A 21847-nucleotide genomic window follows, 5' to 3' on the forward strand; every position below is an offset into this window, starting at 1 on the left:
ATCAGATAGAGTTTAGGGCAATGTCAGCCTGAAGAAGCAAACAACATCTCTGGTGGTATTTTTTTAAATAACCAATCACATATTTCAGTATAGCGCTCCAGTTCTCCTGCTTCATGTAGGGAGTCGCTACCATGGGTCCTAGGGTCATCCATCCGTCTCTCCACACATCTATGAGCATTTCACACCACAAAAGACAAATGAAAATATCATTATAGAGGTCTGTATTTCACTTTAAAACCTTTTGAAAATCCCAACTGTCCAGTGTAAATGTTAAATCAGTGTGCTCTTCTAGATGGTGCTGTCAGAGGCTCTCTCGGGCCTTGCGTCCAAGAATCCCAATTCCTCCTATCGGCCCCTGAGAGGTCATTACAGTAACCATAGAGATGTGGAGGTGGTGCTCTCTGGTGATGTCTAGGAGGCTGTAATTGGTCCCGTCTTGTGGATCTCTTCAGCAACGCAGGAATGCATCACTGCTGGGACAGAACACAGTCTCTGGCTTGGCGAGAAAGTGGTTACTCATCATTCTAAGCTTCCTACTCTAAAATAGGAGCATTTTGACAAAATCATGTGTATAAATAGCAAATAAAAAGTAACGCTTAAGAATAATATAACATTATAAAATAATACAATTGGTGGTCTGACGGCCTTGACTGCAGAGGTATTGAATACGACCAGGTCTTTATGTTAACTGTACTTGGAACTTTTTATCCAAGTAGAAAAAGATAAGGTAGTAATTGGCTCGAATTTTCAGTGCTGAAAATGCAGCTTCTCAAATGACTACCTGGACCCCAAAAAAAGAGTCAGCCCCCTATTAGATCTCTATGTGTAATTGCCCCTTTGATTTAAACGCAGCTAATTAATGTCATGCCATGAAAATCCCCATGCTGCCTTCCTTCCCATTTAACTCCTCCCTTACCATTAGTAAAATGAGGGCTGTAATATATGCTGCAACACAGTGTTCATGGCCCAAATGAACACAGAAGTCAAAACTTTATCCACAGAAATCTGGAATTATAAGTCTAAACTGAACACAGTGAGAGTTGAGTTCACTGAGTGGGTGTGTGTATGTGTGCTGCATATTTATTCCTTTTTCTGTAGTTTTTACAGAAAGAAAACAAAACGCATGACTAATTTTTACAGTACATCTAGCAGAGGCTGCACTCTTCCTTCTCGTCAGCCGGTAGAATCTCAAGCATGCTGTTGACTTAGGCAGAATTGTGCCGTTTGCTTTTTCAAGATTAACTCCATACCAATAATTTCATATTTGCTAAATGGTTCTCACAGCCATGATTTCAGGACATCAGTCAGTGGTCCAGCTAATGAATTCATTGTATTGATTATAATGCCCAGGAGCCCTGGCTGGGAAATATGAAGTGTCAAGTACTCATTAATTCTACAGAGGAGCTGGCAAACATCATTGACTCTTTCCATTACACAAAGTCCACATATAATTGACCTTGTGGCTCATTGCTTCGAGTTGAAAGTTCTGGTTTTTAGCTGTGAAGAAACATATTTTGCAGTTTTTTTCTGAGCAGTGAGGGTTTCTGACGAGCTTATCTTTGTACCAGGATCTCGCCCCTGTGTGAAAGGTTTTGCTGGATATCCATTTTATGCCCACTTAAAGATAAAGCGTAAAGTAAGAGTTCTGATGATATGAAAAGCCTGAAGCATTTCAAACTGTGTTTATTCACAAGCACTTACATCAAAGCCCTCTCTGTGTTTTTCATAATTTCACTTGGCATTTTTTTGCACAACTCCACAGAACAGCAAGCGGAGATGGGAAGAGAGAGAGAGAGAGACAGGGAAAATAATTGGGTTTAAAAGTGGCTGGATTTTTCTTTTATGTTGTAATGTAAAGAGACCCTAATTGTACTTGAGCTTTGAGATTTCCCCAAACTCAGCTTTATCATCTTGCTTAGGACTTGCAAATTCTTCTTCCTTTAAGTAAGTAAGTGCGGGAGTCTATTTTCTATTCTTCTTCCAAGAGAATACAGGCTGGTGGATTAAATCTCTGAAGCATCAAATGTCATTTCCAATACTCCAGGCCTAATGCTGTTACAATCTATTCATGTCAACTGTAAGCTACTTCTTTGAGCCTTGTAGCTAATCGTCAAAAACATGTTCTTGCCGCCTCTCTAATGACGAACATTTTGTCATGGATGTCTCTCAGGAGTTCACTCGCTCTGCTTGGCTTTAAAATGTCAATTCTTATTCTCTTGTGACTGTAATGTTTGCTGTCTGTTATATGTGACACACACCTTGACAGAGCAACACACTATACACTAAAACCACATCCTCAAAGAGACCCTATTCAGTTGCTAGGATTAACTTATTAATCCTGCACCAGCAGCAACTAATGAATCATTTTGTATGCCGTTTCTCAGACGGTAATTCAGTTGCACTTTTTGCTGCTGCGTCCAGCACAGTGTTTCCTGAACAGCCTTGTGGTTTGAATCCATGTTGGTGCCATATTACGGAACAGCTTTCGAATGAACATTCAGCTGTTAATTGTTACAGGCGCTTATATGAGAAGGGGTCAAGACTTATGGAAAGCAGTTACAAAATTATATTTAATTTTAATTATTACATTTTTATCTCAGCCCTTTTGATCGTTTATTACATGCAAGTGGTGGTGCTAATGTGTAATTTTTCCAAATATGTATTGCATTTTCTCAGAAATAATATTGCAGAGATAATCATGAATATATATATATATATATATTTTGTCTTACTCTTGTGTTACAGGGGAGCTGTACATCGGTGGCGTGACTAAGAACATGTACAGCAATCTGCCCAAACTGATTGCATCCCGGGATGGGTACCATGGCTGTCTGGCCTCTGTGGACCTGAATGGGAGACTCCCTGACCTGATCGCAGATGCCCTCCACAGGGTGGGGCAGGTGGAACGAGGCTGCGAAGGTGAGTGGGAGAAGCAGCACCTACTGATGCTTTAACAATGTTAAGTAGTCAACTTCACAACTTCCTGCTATCTGTTCATAGCAACTCATCAGAGAAAATGACAAGGGAAACTACCAATATATTGATACATCAGCACTGCTTCCCTGTATGACCTGATCACACACAATGTTGCCACAACTTTATCACCAGTAAACACACACCAGTACAGTAACTTAGGTACCTTTTCTCTGTTTTTCCCTGATACACACCAGCAACTACACCCCGATTCTCAGAGCTCAGGGCTGTCTTTACAGTCTGTCCTCTGTATATCCTCTCTATTGCCCTATAAAACCTGCATGAGGGAAGCATCGTTCCCCTCTAATGATATTGTCAGCTAATCTCAGCAGCTCCCCACCCTCATTGGCTTTTGCATCATCAATCTCGTATTTGACGTGTTTTTACCTCTGCTGTGCGTGGTCCGCCACTGTGCCTCAGTCCTGCATGGCCCCAGTGTCGGATAGTTAATCCTGAGTATAACAGTGGATTTTGGCTACTGCATCTCCCCATCCGCACACCCCGCCCTCCACCGCATCTCAATGGCACGCCTAGTGTCGGGGAGCGCAGACTTGATTTCCCTGAGGGCCGCACTGGCCGACTTGATGCAGCACTGATCCAGCTCTCTCTCTCTCTCTCACTCTCTCCCTCATGCTGCTATTTTGCCAGCGCGCCTTATTACCTGCCTACAGTTATACACCACAATTACTTCGCTCCAAACACAGTTTAAAACTGCATTAAGCTATCATATTGACTCCCACAGGCACCAGAAATGGATGCTAATATTAGTTAATGATTGGATGTGCCAAGGAACTGAGCAGTGGTAATTGACCAGTTTTGGAAGGGTGAACCCTTTTGACAAATATTAGTATACCAAGTCCTGAGGCTGTTGCAAATCCATGTATTCCCTCGATGATATTACAGGAATACATCAAAAGCAATTTTTACCAGTTATCTAATTCTACAATAATCAAATCCAGAATGTTATTCCTTACCTTATGACAGAGAAGCTTTCTGCATTTCATTACATTACAACCTCAAGTGCTGATAGATCTTCAGATAGATCCTTTCAACCCTTTTCTAAATTGTTGGACTACTGAAGCAACAGCAAGAGTAATGAAGTTGACTTTTCCAAATGCATTGTTGTACTGGGTATGGATCACTGCCAGAGTATATGCAAGCTCAGCTCTTAGGTCATTGTGTACTTGTGGACTGGGGATAAAGAGTGGTCAGAGGTGGCTGTTGGTCCAGTCTCTTTAGACCTAAGGCCAGACAGAGGCTAGAACATTGAGCTTGTTCTTGTAGCTCCCTACTGACTCAGCGAATCACAACAACAACATAAAACAAAATGGGGAGAAAAAGGGGAAAGGAGACCGAGAGAGTTGAAGGAAACAAAGCCAATATGTAAAAGTAGAGTGAACCCTGTATAGTATGTATTTTTACATCTAATGGAACCATGGATGACACATTGAGAGGGTCCATGCGACTTGTTATCTTAAAAGCCAGCATTATATGCATAGTGAAATTGAAATAACGTATGCTGTCATCAGAAGTTATGTTTGAAACATTTGTCTCATTTAATCCAATCCTATTAGTATGTAAGCAGATGTTTGAGTTGCAACCAAGCTGTTAGTTGAGCACTTAGTTGACAGCAGCAAGGGAACAACGATGTGTGTTCTCTAGAGTTTTACAGCGGTATGAGGCTTGTTTCCTTCCTATACTGTTGAAGAGGCTTTTTCTAAACATTTGGAGCAAACACAGCAGATGGAGTTTTATGCTCCAACAAACCTGAGGCACCTAATAACAGGTTCCCAAGCAGCCATACAAGGTAATGTCAGACCAATCAATGGTTTAAAGGAAGAGTGAAGAAGTGATTACAAGGCATGGTTATTAATTATGACACAAAGCTCCTGAAGGGAGCCTTTTATTTGCAGATAATTAATCGGCTTTGATAGGAACTGCTAACAGAATAAGCAGATAGATAGTGGACATTTTGGAAGAGAAAGAACAAACTCTTATAGATTGGTTATTTATATATAACTATTTTTATGCAGGTTTGCGGGGCCTTTTTTAATTGGACCATTTGTAAATGGCACAGTGAGATGTCTGTTTATCTATGCGGAAACAAATTAGTCTGGCACTGAACCATAGTTCTTTGAAAATGTCTGTGTTTAATTGAGATTTTAATGAGAAATCCCACAAACACAACAGCCACCACACACTCTTTATTTTTAGAACAATTGTCTTGCATAAAACTCAATCTGCATCCTAATCTCATATCTATCATTCAGTTTTTTTTGTTTTTTTTTCCCATCTAATTTTGAGAACAATTATTCGAAATCTGGTTTTCTTGGAAAGAAAACTAATGAAGATCTTGTCTTCCTTCTTTTCAATCAGTCCTATTAGCTTCTAATAATACAGTGTCAACAAAGCTGAAACACTTGGTAAATCTTGTCAGTTCATGTGACAATGCCTGTTGGGTCAATTGTATGGATAATCCGATGGAAATAGAAGTTTTCAAAGCAATCTGAATAAGTGCCCGGAATTCCACAGAGAAATTACAACAGTGCAGCTTATAATTGACAATTTAAATGTCTTTAGCCATCCATGACCATGGGCAGGAAACTTCAGAGTACCCACTAACCCAAACACACACACAGGCACCCATGCATAGTGTTTATCATATTTAGCTATACTTTCACAATAGATAGAACTTTTTTTTTGTTTTCTGAACAGTTGATAGGAGTGTCTCTCCACCACTGCAATCTGCTGGAAAAACTATAACATCCTTTCATATGTACTATCTTTCCATTAGGACCCAGTACCACCTGTACGGAGGAGTCCTGCTACCATCAGGGGGTGTGTCTCCAGCAGTGGGAGGGCTTCACCTGCGACTGCAGCATGACGTCCTATGGAGGCTCGTTTTGCAACGACCGTAAGTGAAACATTTCTCCTTTTTGCAGTGGGTTAAATATTATTGACTGGAATGGAATGAGTGGTGCAGTGGATGTTGGAAGTTGGATAGCTGGTGCTAGGACTCACACCGGTGTGGAATTAAAGCTCCCCAGGCAACTTTGCAAATGTGTTGTTGGAGTGGCAGCCAGACATGCCGGTATTGTTTGATGTCAGTTAATGAAATTTCTTCTTATTCACACTGTTTGTGTGGTTAGTGAGCTCAGCATTTCTCTCATTTATAGCTCTCTAGGAGACTCTTTATATGATTGTGTTGGCTCTCAGTTAGCAAAAAATGTGTTGCACCATTCTTCTACAGCTGTAATTTGTCATTAAAGCATTGCTTCTTGTATCGCACATTATAGACTCACATTTCAACCCCTAAATAACATTTGCCTTAAAAATGAATTAAGGAACTTGTTAGCACATTACTGCTGGAAAATCCAATATCTAAACATAAAGTAACAGGAAGTCATTACTTACCACACGCACTGCGCTACACTCATCCTTCTATCCTCAGATGTTCTGTGTTACTCACACATGACTCAGAGTAACCATGCACTCAGAGTTCACCGTATGATTGGCTCCTTTAGTTCTGGAGGTACTACTAACACATGCTGTGAGGAGAAACAGTGATTTAAGTCCTGTGTCCTTACCCCTGTCTTCACCTGCTGAGTGGCTGAAAGCCAAGCAATGAAAGAATGAAATCTCTGGGAGCAAATAGATTTATCAAAAATGTGTTTATTTTTAATAATGTCCCTATTATACTGACAGTATGTTTATGACTGTGGCTAATGCTTTTACTGAGGGTACAGCATTAAAGATAGTAATTTAATTTGCATAAATATTACTTAGCTGTGAAATAGCTTCTTTAAGAAGATTTCATCTTAACAGTAATGTTCCCTGGAAATTGCCTCGTAAATAAAGATAAATTATGTGATCTTTTGTCAAAAACAGGGAAAAGTCACTACAGGAATTTTAGTATTAGTATAAGTACAATGATATACCTCATGCTGCAGGCTTTATTCAAAATTATTGCAAATGAATGTGATGATTACATGTATTATGATGGATATGTGTTGCAGTGCCTGTGGCAGAGCTCAGCTTGGTAACAAAGAGCTTATGTACAATTAGCATTCAACACTCTTCACAGACTTGATTTAAACAGGGGCAGAGTTGAGGTGACAGGCTAATAGACTTGTTTACATAAGTCTTTGTTTGCTTATGAAGTAGTGGGTGCTGAGTTAAGCTGTATCACCTTCACCTTCTCTCTTTTTTAAACCACCCTATGTTTCATTTGTGATTAAAGCTTATCTCAGATTATTGTGTGTTGCTGCTGTTGTTGTTATGTTGGCTGCCATGTTAGCTATGACTGGGCATGATAGCAAGGGGCTGATTAGCAAGTTGTTCCTCTGGCTTTTAAGGAAGGTAAAGGCAATAATAGCTGCACGGCATGACAGCTATGCCAAGATAAGCAGAGTTACTTCGCTTCTTGAGAGAAGTGAACAAATGAAGAAAAGTGGAGTTCAAGCTGTTGCCTGTGGGGAGTGTTAGCTGCTTTACAGTATAGGTTTCAAAGATGACGAGTGGAAGTGCATAGATCCAGGGAGCATCCCGACATGCCTTTTTTGGAAAGATGGAGAAAGTTGTGTGTCTGTTTTGCAAGTGTGTGTCGAAAGGATGGAGGAAATTTGACCAGCTGCCTCATCAAATGTGTTTAAAAAAAAGACTCAGTCAAGCAGAACAGCTATCATTTTGCACTACTAAAGTCAAATAAGCATTCAGTTTACATTTCAAACTCTTTGAAAGTCGCAGATCAGACTGTATAATAGCTACGTTGGTCCTCAGCACAAAATGTAGACAATTGATACATTCCTGCTTTCTCTCTCTCTCTCTCTCTCTCTCTCTGTCTGTCTACCACATCTAGTTTAACTTCAGCCAATCAGATTGCAGCATATTGATACATAAGAATCTTGTTGGCTTTTGAGCCTATTAATGTAGTTTACTGAGTCTGGTCAAGGTTCACTCATTCTACTTCTTGTCCAATTGCAACTTGTATGATGTTCTGTTTTGGTAAGAGGTTGCCATACCACAATATAACACATTCATAGCATCTGAGATAAGACCACAATTATAAAGTAATATTCCATATCTTTGTAACTGTGTGTTCAGCTAAATAAATGTGCACATTTAGTTCTACTAACGACACCGCACATTCAATGGGATGTTGATGTAACGGTATATATTTTTCTAACTGTGCTATACAAGAGTATGCCAGCCTCTTTCCAATGTACATTGTTACTGTATACAGTCTTCCTTCCTTACAACAGCAGCACCTCTTCAGTCCAGCTCTACTGTCATCATTTCTGCCAGCCTGGAACATGTCTTATCTCTTGACCTTGAGAGCTTGGCCTAACTTGTGCCTTCCCCCCTGCATCGCTTTCTTTTTCTTCGCTTTATGTTCCCTTGTATTTCTTGCTGAATAAACAGCCGTGTTTCCTTGAGGCTTTACACTTGATCATCGTTTCTTTCTGAACATGCCAAACCTTCAGGGAATTTTCTTTGAGCCTTCTCTGAAACCAAGGTAGGACGTATAAATTGGGTGGCTTTTCTCTTTTACTTTAAAACACAGGTTTACAGCTTTCACTCAGCCTTATCAATGAGAATACACTTTGTAAAATGATCTTTACCTTCTCTCTGCCATGTGTCCTTGATTTGTCTTCTGCATATCTGAATTTGATAGCTCTGAAAGGGTTTAATTCCTAAAGCCTCATACCGCTGTAAATTGCCTGTATGAGTAATAAGGGCATGATAAGCAGGTGTATGGGTTGTATCACTTTGTAGTCCTTATAAAATGTGAACATCATCTAAAGAAGGGGTAAATGTAGTCAAATGAATTGCATGTGGTCACACTCTTCATCTCACAATATGGAAATACACTGTGTAGATATATGCGCAAACACATTGTCTGTGTCCCTAAAAAAAGATTATGCAAAATGAATGTAATTTTACCTTTAAAAAAGAACATAGAGTAAACCTGAATAGAATGATTGCCACTACTTTCCTTGCTTTGTGGGGAATAAGAAATTAGCATAATTATTGCAACAATCATTGCCTGTGCTGTTGATTGTGGAAGGTCTTTCTACACAAAGCATAGAGAGGTCTAAGTGTGAGATCAGTATATGTGTGTCCAATTGTGTGTGGACTGCTTTGCTCTTTTAAACCAGCTGTGCACTAAAGAGGCATTGTAACAGGCTGATGAAAAGCCACTTTCACACTGCCCCAATAACACATTAAGAGTTCCATGTGGTAAACATTATTCAATAGAGAAAAGCTCAAGTGTAATTTTCTCAGTTTAAGTCCAGAGTCATTTATTTCACTCTAGGTGGAAAGGTTGTCAAAAATTATTGACTGTGCAGTTATTATGTATGAATGCAGATGCACCGTTCAATGGGGGATATATTACTGACATGAGAGAAAAGATCCCATCTACCAGCATTTTTTACCCTTGATGTTTCCTACGATAAACCAAAGTCATTTGTCTCTATTAGATTTTATTAACTATTTGATGTCAGCCACTCATATCCACTACCTGACATATGACAAAGGTTAAATCTTTGACTTTAAAAAAATGTGGTTGTGTACTTGTATGCTTGACGCAATGATTGCTTTTTAAGAATGTTTCTGTATTTATGAGTAAAACACATCCAGTTAGGTTTTCAGACTTCACATTTTGTGGAGCCAATCACAGCTAAAGTATCATCCTGTCATCTGAGCATGGCAAGGGCAGAGGACAAAATGTGTAACACAGATACTGGCAACCTAAATGAGATTATCCGGGCATTATGTGGATCTGTTGATGCTCAGGTCATGTTCAGGACTACTCAAATGTGTCTGTATTACAAGTACTATTATAGGCAATGGCTTAAACCTGGATGACTCTGCTCACTCGTTTCGAAATGCTACATTTAAATATTTTGACTCTCCACCTGATAAGGAAACACATAGCTGAGGAATCCCCACAGCCTGATTGGCAGAATGTTGATGTTGGAAGTGATCAGCATAGCCCAGGGCTAATGCTTTTGCCCTTCCTCAAATGGGCTTTTGCTCCACACATTTTAAGCACATTTTAGCAGAGCAACGGTTCAAACTGTGGATATAGTGGTTAGGGTTGGTCTGAATTAATCCAACAGCTTTAATCCCAGCAGAGATGCTCTTATTTTGTTGGATATTAGTACTTGCATGTGTTCAGTGTTTTGGTCAGTTTACTCTGACATGCCTACAGCACTGTGCTCTGGAGAGCCAGGTGGAAGAGGATACAGTAATGCATGTAAAACAGCTTGAGGAAAGGATGAGGTAGAATTGAAATTGACTTGGGCATGCTTGAGTTGACAGTCTCTACCAGCAGCTACTCTCCAACAAGATAGAGCTGTCATGGTATCACACTTTCACAACAGAATTCATGTTAACAATGTTATCATAACAGTCGTAACACTATGATGACTAACTGTAGCTCTAATAATACAACTGCAGTAGAAACCTTAATGTAGCATCCTCATTTTGTAGTGTTTGCAGACTAACTGGCCTTGCTGGGTGAACGAGTTGGTGCTGTTGCCCTCTTTTATAGGTACTCTCGACTCCCACAATGGTTAGCTACCATTTGTGGATAGAGGATTCTATTTTACTGCAACACGCTGTGTTATGGGCTGAGTATTTAGTGCATCTTATTCTTGTCATTGTAAAGTCATTGGCATCCATGTTATACATATTTTGTTTAAAATATCAAGGCTATCATCAGTACCTCATGTTTTGCTTTGTGTTTCCTTTTAAAATAGTCTCCTACTCTCATTAGCAGTGCAAATGTCTGGTGCATACTGCATAAAGAACAATCACATAACAGTTGCAACTGTCTGCTTCCATACTGTAACACTATGTTTATGCTCACAGACACATTCACGGAACAACAAAAAGCTGTCTTATACCCCTTCTTGCACACATACACCAGAGAGCATTTGTTATTCAGCTGCAGCTTGCAGTGATTGACTGGTCTATTTGTCTCTGCGTAGCATATAAGTGGGCCACTTGGTATTCTGCCTTATTCATCTGGAACCAACTCAGACAGAGATGCTGTGTAAGTGCGTGTGGTACGAGGACTTTGTTTCTCCCTCACTCTTTCATTCTGTGTTTGTGTGAGTGAAAGAGAGACTGAGAGAATACAAGTCAGAGGGGGACTTAGAGTCCTAACAGGAGACTCCTCTATCTGTGCAGCTCTTTGTTTAACTCTATGCATTCACTGGGCGTTAGCACAACACGTGCTACATGTGTAGACTGAATACAGCTGCCAGTGCACAGTGCTGTCAGGCATACTAATTGAGTGCAGAGTGCCAGTGTGTTTACAGCACTGCTGATTTCAATCTGCCTCCTCTTCCAATACCTCATCTCTATTTCCTTCTTTTCCATTAACATCCCCACACCCAGCAGATGAAATATTATCAGTATGGATCTCCTGCAGTACAGAAGTTTGTTGCTGAACCAAGACTTTGATTTGCAATGCTGTCCAGTTTTCTTTTATTTAAGGTCATATTACCTGATACATCCATTTTTATTAACACCTGCATCATGATTTATGCACTTTGTGATCTGAAATCAGGAAATGACTTCTTCCAAGTGGTCAGAGTTTACCTGCTTTTTATGCAGGCATTTACTTTTATTTATTTCATGTGGGTGAATTCAACAGTTCTCAAGGATTAAGTGCAGCTCACTTAGTGTTGCACTTCTTGCCTATGCTAGCCTACTGTTAATGTTTGATAAGCTTGATAGGTTTTAGGTGGCATTGGTCACGCCGGGCCCCTCTCACCACCTCTCCTCACTGAACTTTAATGAAGCCTGATCACGGTGGATGAGGCATTCGCTCTCATCCTCGCCTGAAACTCTACAGGTGATCATTTGTTTGACACGTCATACAAACTGCAAAAATAAATAAATAAATAAAATCAAAGATGGTTACCTGTCTCTAAAGCAAAATCCTGCCACATTGTGTGTGTGTGTGTGTTTGTAATGCACTTGCTTGAGGCTTAACATTGATTGTCAGAATGCTTGTTGTGATGAAGGTCACACTGACTTCAACATGGACTCGGTGCTCAACACAGCATGGATCAGGACTGACTTGAGGGGGGCTTTAGCCCTCTCAGATATTCATCACTCAGATCAAACTCAGGAGGAATGAGTAAGCAGAGCTGCAAACTTCTGAGAGAAAAACTCTCCCATCAAACCCCCTCATCCAATAAGGGAAGTCAACAGTTTTTCTACTTTTATACAAAAAACTATCAGGGAGAAAGACAAGCATGGTCTCACATACAGTAAAAACTCATGGACAGTATTGGATTTTTTTTTCATATGCTTCATGACACTCCTTGTTAGATTTGTTATTCATTCCCCCCTCCTCTTCTGTGGCTCCTATCTTCTCTTTGCGCTGTTTGCCAGCCGGCCCCTAAGTGCTGCTGTCCGGACCTAGCAATTAACCACCACCTCATTAGGCTAGAAACGCAGTGTGAACCCTGAATAATTACTTGGGTTGCCTTTTTTTTTCATGCCCATAAATACACATACAGATGCAACACTTCTCAGTTGTGGGCTGGTCTAGAAATGAGATCAAGAGAGACCTCTGAGGTCGCAGCTGTCTACCAATTTGCAGACACTGGGACTGATAGCATGCAGAGAGAAATTAAAGTATGTAGACAGAAAGAAGAGACTGAGCAATGAAATAGTGTTTAGCCATGCAAAAGGCTATTTTGGCTTCGCTAAAAGAGGGCAGTGCTAAATCCACTGGGCTTGGAGGGGATTGGTTGCGGGTGGATGGCCACACACTTTGGCCTGTGGTGCTTAGGGCAGTGGTTGTACAGTAAGCAATAGCTTGGCACAAGATAGAGTTTAGTTGGAAAAATATTTTTGTTGTTGTAGTGAACTGTCTGGAACACTCAATGTACCAATTTACTGTTTGATACATGAGCAATAGATGGTGAAACAAGTACCTCACAGCAGTGGTCTGTTTAGCTTTGAGTACAGTTTGATGACACTCAAATTTTAAAACACTGAGTGCTGAAAATCTGTTAACTTCAGCTGAGTGTTTATTTGTCTGAGAGCCTGGCAGCTTTGGCAGGTAATCCAGACATCTGCTTCTATCTTTGGGCTAAAGAAAAAAAAAAGAAAAAAAAAAGAAAACATAGTCTTGATGAGTTTTGCAGGGTTTGTCCTTAATTAAAGATTGCATAAGCTTTTAAACCACAACATGCATTAAAGGACAATTATTGGGTCTTTGTAATTGCATCGAAAACCACTCCAGCGACTTCCAAGCATTATCAAAACCCATTCACAGCACTCTGGGATAAGAGTAAGAGGTGTGGGCATGTGTATGTGCTTGTGTGTCCCTGTGTGGACGTGGTGAAGACAATTAAAAACACACACATGTATATAAAACTGTGAAAAACAGGAAAAACTATTATTTCTCAGTGGTGCTCAGTTCACACTTTTCATATCAGTCAGATTTTATGTGCACTTTGTAAATAGGAGCGTTGTACATTTGAGCACAGCCGACATTCTAGAATGATTGAATTCTGTGTTGAAAATGCACCTCCAAATGCCATGCCCACCTTCTGCAGTCAAACATATGCAAACATGACACGGACAGATGCTAGCACTGTGTTAGCTTGACACACATAGTATTTATAGGCACGTGTTGATCCATGTTTTATCCATTTTTAGTCGATTTCTGGCTAGTTCTGACTCACCCTCAAATTAAATAAAATGAAATGATTATGATTACAAAAGGCTTCTCACACAATTCCTTTTCCTCCATGTTAAATTAAATTGCATTTTTTTGTTATTGTACTACCAATCATCTTTGAGATCTGTGCTTTTTACAGTTGCGCCAAAGCAAGCACATGCAAGCCATTAGCTTCCTGATTATGGAACCATGAACACTTTGCAACATGGAGTACTTGTATGACTGGATTGTCTTTAGAAAAAAAAGTTATCGTCTCACCGAATGACAGCTGCAATACAAGCACAGTCCCAGCTCATCATTGAGATTGCTGACCATCCGAAATAAAAGCCAGTGCTTTAGAGATGGCTGCACTCCTGGAATACATTAAATATTGGATGATGTTGTCTGCATGCGATAATGTCAGAGGAAACGGTGCTGTGTTGGACAGATTCCCTCATTCACCCTCACATTTTCCCTTGTGCTTGATTGGTTTCCTACACACACACACAGACACACACACACCTGCAAACACAAAAGAATCTCCGCTGAGAATGTCAATGTTTCCTTAGGGCATCAGCACAGGGAGAGACCTTTACTCAAGCTGACATGGTAGATCATCAGGACTGACACATACACACACACACACACACACACACACACACACACACACACACACACACACACACACACACACACACACACACACACACACACACACACACACAAACACGCGCCCTGCTTGTATTTATCCCTATGGGGGATGAGCTGTCGATAAGTTGAGTTGACAGTCTCCTCTTCACCTTGTCTTTCCTCTGCATCCTGTCCTGTTCCTCAACTCCTCTACATCACTACCCTTTATTTTCTCTACAATTTCCTCTGCTCTCTGTCTCTCTGCTGCTCCCTGTGGACAGAGGGAAATCCCAGGATATTGGTAACAGGGGTTAAGCATTTAAAGCATGAGAAAGTTAGACATGTTATGATATTGTATTAATTGTTTTATGTCTATTCAAGACATTAATTCATGGTAAGGCATCAAGTGTGCAGCAATGACTCATAAAACACTACACAGTACAGATATGGAAATTAGTGTCACCAACGTACAACAGCAGCATGCATTAAATAAGCAGTGCATAAAAGAACAGCTATATGTAAAATTAACACTTTAACATACAAGAATTGCAGAGTCAATCTGTTTCTCTGCCAACAGTGAGAAATGGCTAATTACAAGCAAGTTCTTGTTCTTTGTTTGAATTTAAACACAAGCCATCATTGCACAGTGCTGCTTTGCTGTAGGCACAAAATAACGTGAGCCAGTGTAGCTGTGTTGGAGCCCACCCAGCAGTGGTTCTCATGGATGCCCACCCTTTTACTGCACTCCTGCTCTCTTCCACTGTGACCTCATCTTTGGGTGGACTGGTGCTCGTGTCACTGCATTATGCCAAGATAATGTAGCTGAAGCAGCAGATCATTGTTTGAGTTGTGAGGTGATTTCACACAACACAACACAAACACAAATACCAGTAATACCTTCTTTTTGGGCAGACTCACATCAACTCCCCTTGTAATATAGGACTATTATATTTATTGTTATGAATCTAAACTTTTCTGTGGAAGGCAGAGAACAAGAAATCGAGACACAACTGAAGCACAGATTTAGGAAAAGTGATATAGATTGAGGTTCTTGTTGAAGGATGTAATCATTAGCGTGTGCATGTCTATGAACCCTCTATGATGTCCTTGAGTAAAAATCCATTATTCCCAGGCTCTCTGGAAATAACAATTGATTATGTGTAAGTGAGAAGCTTAAAATGGTTTTGGAAAATATGTGCTTCATCTTAAGCCAAGCTTTGTCTCCTCAAACATTCTTCCCTCCGCAGTACCTTTTTTGCAAAAGGGAAATAAGTAATCAATGGCAAGGCTGATTGCTGTAATGGAGTGGTGGTGGTGATGAACTCCAACAGTGGTTAGGCTGTTACAGAGTTTAACTGAGAGCAACAAGTCAGCAGAGAATTGCATAAAAGAAATGTGCTTCTAACATATTATGATGCAACCAACTCTTTTTCCTCAGTATATTCTTTGAAATACGGAGCGTCAGTGTAGTTCAAACTGACTCCCACCTGAATACTGATTTTAAATTTTGTACTCACATCTTCCTCTTTGACCCTCCGACCAGCAATGGAATAGTTCGATTGGAAATGCAGTGGCCATTTTAATAGGGGCCTGAATCTGTTGCCTGGTGAGGTGATAAATGATGGTGGGAAAAGAGGGCGATAAATCTAGAATATCCTTCTCTCCCTTCACTTAAAACATTAATGTACATTGATGTGCATTTCATGGCATAGATTCAAGTTGTTTTAATAGACTATGTTTTTCTCCCTCTAGCTTATCTTCAGTAACATTTTGTTAGATCCTCGTATGGCATTTTATGTCATCTTGTTATTATGATGTGTTTACTACTGTAATGGAACTGCATTATAAAACCTAATCTTCAGTGTAGGTGCCCTGTTGCCCTAATGCACCGTGGCTTGAATGGGATATGTGGGCGCTGTGTTTTAAGCACTTAATATACTGAGGGTGTGCTGTGTCGAGAATGTCTCTGCATCATTGCCTCATTTGAGTGTCTTTGATTTCTGTACTCTGACAGATGACTTGGGGATGGGCCAAGTACAGATAAGAGTAACCAGGAGAAAGAGAGCATAAAGAGATGTAGACAGAGACAGAAGCAGGGAGATAGAGATGGCACTCGTTTCAAAGCACCTTTCCTTAGCTGTCGAGGGAAAGTTTGACTTTCACAGCTGGAAAGTATAATCAAGCCAGCCTTGTCTTTTCCTTTTAAAATAAGTCCCATCACACTCTGACATGAGAGGAGAATTGTGTTTTTTTTTCTATTCTGTTCCTATAGTTTGTGTTGCAGTGGCTCTGACTTTATTTCATTCATTTATAGTTTTCATACAACAGTAGTGTTACCATGCAGAACACTGAAGCCGTACCGGATCTAAAATAGATCATGCATCACTGTGATGCCCTAAAGGTCATCATTTAGCTTCAGTTTATGATGGCAGGGGTTGACCAATGAAACCATGACTGTTCTTCCTTTTAGGCAGTAAATCATGTTATAGATTGACTTTGTTAGACCTTTATTGGTCAGAAGATGCTAAATGGGAACCAATTACATGCAGTTTCATTTGACAGATGCATGTTCCACTATTTAAGTGTAGTTTTAATGAATAAACTTCAGAACTGAATTTCATTACGCTCAAATTTGAAGGTTGCAACTTTAAGGGTCTTACGCAGATCAACTTTTCTGTTTGTCTCTTGTTCCCTTCTATCTGCCCTTATCCTGATCTCTCCCTTTTATTATAATGACTTGCAATCCGCTCTACAGTTTTTGTATCTTATGCATTTACACACGACACAGTGCAGCAGAGTAGAGCCTCGGATCGAAGCCGGGCACAAACAAAGTAGACAAGCGTCCTTGAGCAAAGCAAAAACCACATTAATAACCCTGGGTGATGACAGCCTGCTTCCCTCTGAATGCAACTATTCTGACTGTAGCTGAAAATGTGTCTCTGTAAAATTGATAATACATGGGTTTCAGCAAATTTGTTATCCAGCACTCATCAGAGAATCAAGAAGAATTTTAATAGTGTTTGGGATGCTGAGGAAGATGCTGCCTTAGCATTCGACCTGTCTCCATGAATCATCATGTTGTTGAATATCCGGCCCTGCATTCTCTCTGAATACTATCTATCTCGTGTTTTCCAAATGTGTTTTCTTGCCTGACCGACAAGAAGTAAGCCCGAACCTCTTCCCCTATTCCCTCGTCTCCATCCCTGTGCTTGCTATGTCCTGTTTTATTCATGGCGAGCCCGTTCTTTGTAAATACAGTAGCTTCGGTCGCCCAGTCAGCTGGCATGTATCGGAGGCACCATGGGCAAGCCTGACAAAACATCCCTACTGTAAGAGCTTTTAAAAGCACAGGTGGGAGGGAAATGAGCAGAACAATTACACAGTATAACAAAAAGCTATATCAACATTAAGACTACACTCCTACCAAACACACACACACACACACAATACTGACTCAACAAACAAGACCTGGAAGCTAATTTTGGCCCCCACTTCACCAAAAGCTGGAAATGTGCTTACAGTAGCAGAGCTCTTGAATAATGAATTTATACCATGCTTGCCGATTTGTATGGTGTTATGTTGTCCTAATTCACTGCATTCAGTCAGGATTAGAACTTTTGTTTTTAAGTTAGGTTATTTATGAACAACATTATGATATGTTATGAGCATTGACAGTAAAAACTATGGACAGAGCTTCCATGACGTCACCCGTTTGTTTCTGAAGAGCCCTTTTGAGGCTCAGTGGGAGGTTCCGGGACGTGATGACCGCCACCATGTTAGCAGCGTCACGTCTACCAAAACTCCAAATATGGACAAAGAGGGGGAGCACAAGCGGGGTTTAGGGGGGCAGGCGATCGTGGAAGCTGGAAACTCACGCTGTGATACGTCAACTGTCTGTCACTCAAGCGGCAATGCCCATAATTAGACGTAATTTTAAGTCCGAATACAATAAAAACAAGTAAAAAATTCACCCCCCGTACAATCGACACTAGAAGACAACCTATCATCTGAGACCCGAGTGTTGTTTTTGTACCAGGCTGTAAACATGTTCTTTTCTGCTGTCAAATCGGCCATTTTAACATGGGAGTCTATGGGAAATGACTCGCTTTTGGAGCCAACCCCCAGCTGTTGCGGCGTGAATTACAAGTTTTGACACTTCCACATGGGCTTCAACTTTGAGCCCCGAAGGTTGCCGCTTGGTTATGAGTCATATTACTTCTTCCTTAACCAGCTCTAGCTCTTAAAACCTGGAACTTGTTGCCATGGCACCCTAGAAAACAGCAGAGAAACTTGTTGTAAATGAATTTCTGCTTGTGAAAGGTTCTGTTTTAACAAATCTAAATTCTGTTAAAATGATAGCGTGGCCAAGCGGTCTAAGGTGCTGGATTAAGGCTCCAGTATCCCAATGCTGCCATCCCAATCCCAACTCCTCCCTAAGTTTTGTTGTGTGTCCTTGGGCAAGACACTTCACCTGTGCCTGTGTGGTGCACCTTGCTAGTCATTGTATGACACTGCTTGGCAGCAGCCTTAAACAATTTCCCTCTGGGATTGCTAAAGTATCTAAAAAAAAAAAAAACTCATCTTCTTCATCTTACCAAACATTTTTTCTCCTACATCTCTGCACTCTGTAATATGACGACCACGGTCAAACAATCTGTTAGATCAGATCAAGAGAATGCACCTCTGTATCACTGGAGGGTTGGCAGTTCTAACTTCTTCTTCTTCTCGTATTCTTGGCAGCTGCTTGAGTAGCATAAAAGTTTTATTTCTCTGTGTATTCTTTATGGAAAATCATAAAATGCTGCTGTTACTCAATAAGAACTATCTTTCTGCTTGCCTTCAGTGATTTTCTGTTTTATTGTAAGCTTGATTTTCCAATAGAAGGCTTACAGACTGCTAAATTGGCCTATCTTCACTGCTTGCCACAGATGGAGCATGCATGAGTAGTCTGCACGCAGGCATTAAGTGTGTTTCGATCTAAAAGCCCATCAGTGTGTCTCTCCCTAGTGTGCAAATGTGCACACAAACTCATGTCCAGATCCCCCCCCCCTTTCCCACACACAAACACAAACAGACCCATACACACAGCCTAATAAATATTGCCTCCCTTTTTTGCGTCATTCCACTCCCCGGAGAAAGGCGGGTATTGACAGGCAGCACAGCTTTAGCTGATCAATAGTCTCTTTCTCTCTTTCTGTCTCTCTTCCCCCACACGTCTTAGACATAGCTAAACTCCCTGTTCTTTTTCTGATCTTGTAGCTGAATCACTTCTGATCTTGAGCATATAGCCAGAAACCACAAAAGCTCTGATCAGTCTCATTTGGTTTTGCTTTCAATCAATTACCCAGTACACCACGCACTGGAAGCTGGCGGGAAAGCTGGCAAAGGGCCTTTTCTCCATGTTATTGTACATCAGAGAAATCTTCAATAGCAAGGTGCATGGTGCCTCACCCCTGATTTGCACAGCCAGCCACAGTCAGCAATGCTGTAATGTGTTGCTAGGAAAGGGCCAAAGGGTCACATGAAACCATTTAAGTCAAGCTAGGCTGAATCGAGTTGCTGTGCTTTGCAGCCTGCTCTCATATGAATAGTGTATAAAGCCCAAAGCTCTGTTGTTACATCCACACACTTGAACACATAAAACATAGTGGATGATTAGGTGGCTCAGCTAGCATCATACATATTCAAACACTATGTGTTTGTCTTATCTCATGATTCATTTTGCCCCCAGTGTATAAATGCTACAGTGATTCAGTGGAATCTTTAATAGCGGCTGAATTGAGTCATATTTATGATAGTCCATAATGATGATTTAATTATGAGCGATATGGCTGCTGCTACTTGCTAATAATGAAACAAAAAGGACTGCACAGTCTATCTATATGTCATAATAGCTCCTTTAAAATTTCCTTCTTCTTTAAGTTGTAACTAAAGAACAGGATTTTGGTGCTGCTTGAAACAGTGTATGTTGTTATTGACAGTGTAGTGCTGAACAAATGATGAAACAAGGATCCATCCATCACTTCAGAGGTGGCTGCAAGTAACTATCCAATACAAGACTTTAATTAAAGGCCAGCATCAGCAAAAATTTATTTAATGACCCAATTTTAAATATGGAACACAAAGGAGGAAGGGATGAGGGAGGTGAAGAAACAGGGATGCAGAGAAAGAAGTGCAGGCCTGCAGGTCCCCTGAGGGGCCCAGTCGCAGCTTTGTGTAAATACATAACACCAATGCACAGCAAGAGAGCGGAGCGTCTGGCTCTGATGCAATAAATCTGGTCATTTTAGGAGCTAAAACAGCAGGAGCCCCTTATCTCTACCTTTTTTTTTTCAAGTCACAGCACATTAGTAATTGTCTGGGCAAGATTTAAATATGTTAGTTATGCAATTTGCTCAGGCAGATTGCATTGGAAGCAGCTTATAAATATACACAGGCTGAAGACTGACTGTTATGAATGAAAGAAATGGATGCAAAAGGTGGAACCGCAGTATAACATCAGAGAGAAAACATTGACTTTATGTATAGTTTCAGTATCTACACTCATTATTGGTGGCATTTGGAGCTGTCAGGCACTGAAAAATGGAGGAAAAAATCCTTACTTTTGATGCCTGGCCTAGCTGCAGTTATAAAATATTGAAGCACTTTCCAGCTCACAGTGCAGTCACCACTCGTCATATATTCTGCTTTAAGATAAAAGGCTGACCCCCCTGCTGCTGCTGCCATACCTCACCTCACCCCTTCTCATCAATTACTCTCCCTTTGTCTTTCTTGTTCTGTCTGTATCTTACTCACCTTGTCTCATAGCTGTTCTTGTCCAAGCTCTCGTATTTTCCTGTGTTTCTATGAGAAGGAGGTAAAAGGTTTAAGCCTTGTCTTCTTGTCAACACTGAATATGAGATGGGTGGTTTCTCTTTTTTTCTTGCATACTTAAATTTTATACCTATGTAGAGACAGGGAGAGAGAGATAGAGTCGGTGTGTCCAGCTGCCCACGTCCTCGTCCTTTCATGTAGCAGTGATTCATCACAGCAGTGAATATGTGAGCATGGAGAGACACTAATGGAGAGTATGATAACTACGGATGGTGTTTATTAAGGAAAGAAGTGCGTGAATCACGTAATTGGGGGTATGCCGAGGTTGATATCTAGCTTGAGTCAATACCTGTGATAATAAGTGACAATTTATAAGATAATAATAAATAAAAGGATTACTCTTAATCCTTTGCTACAAACTCAGTACAGTGCAGTATTCATAGGCAATAAATTGTGACATAACAGCAAGTTGTCTGCTTTTGTTATAATGTTCAATTATTTCCTGTGATTTTCTTACGCAATGTCTCAACGGCGCCTTGAGGGAATTTCTTTAATTTGGCAGAAATGTTCGCCTGGACTTTTATCACATAAGAGGAAGTGAAGGGAAGCAGAAACTGGTGCAGGGAGACAAATGGGGAAGAAATGATGAAAAAGTGAGAGGTAGATGAGATCTATACTACAGGAGGAAATTGTTTCCTCATCTCACTGTGGTCTCTAGAGAATGATCCAGCAGTGCAG

At 40.5% G+C, this 21847-nt stretch overlaps 1 protein-coding gene across 1 annotated transcript in view; it reads left to right on the plus strand.

Annotated features, from left to right (window-relative positions):
* Positions 1–21847, plus strand: part of nrxn2b (neurexin 2b) — a 437176-nt gene that overhangs the window by 204731 nt on the left and 210598 nt on the right. Inside the window, exons 14-15 of the mRNA XM_028428850.1 lie at positions 2746–2919; positions 5768–5887. Of these exons, the coding sequence (XP_028284651.1) occupies positions 2746–2919; positions 5768–5887 (294 nt within the window). The remainder of the gene's footprint in view (positions 1–2745; positions 2920–5767; positions 5888–21847) is intronic.

This window comes from Parambassis ranga, chromosome 18, assembly GCF_900634625.1.
Source record: "Parambassis ranga chromosome 18, fParRan2.1, whole genome shotgun sequence".
Taxonomy (NCBI): domain Eukaryota; kingdom Metazoa; phylum Chordata; class Actinopteri; family Ambassidae; genus Parambassis; species Parambassis ranga.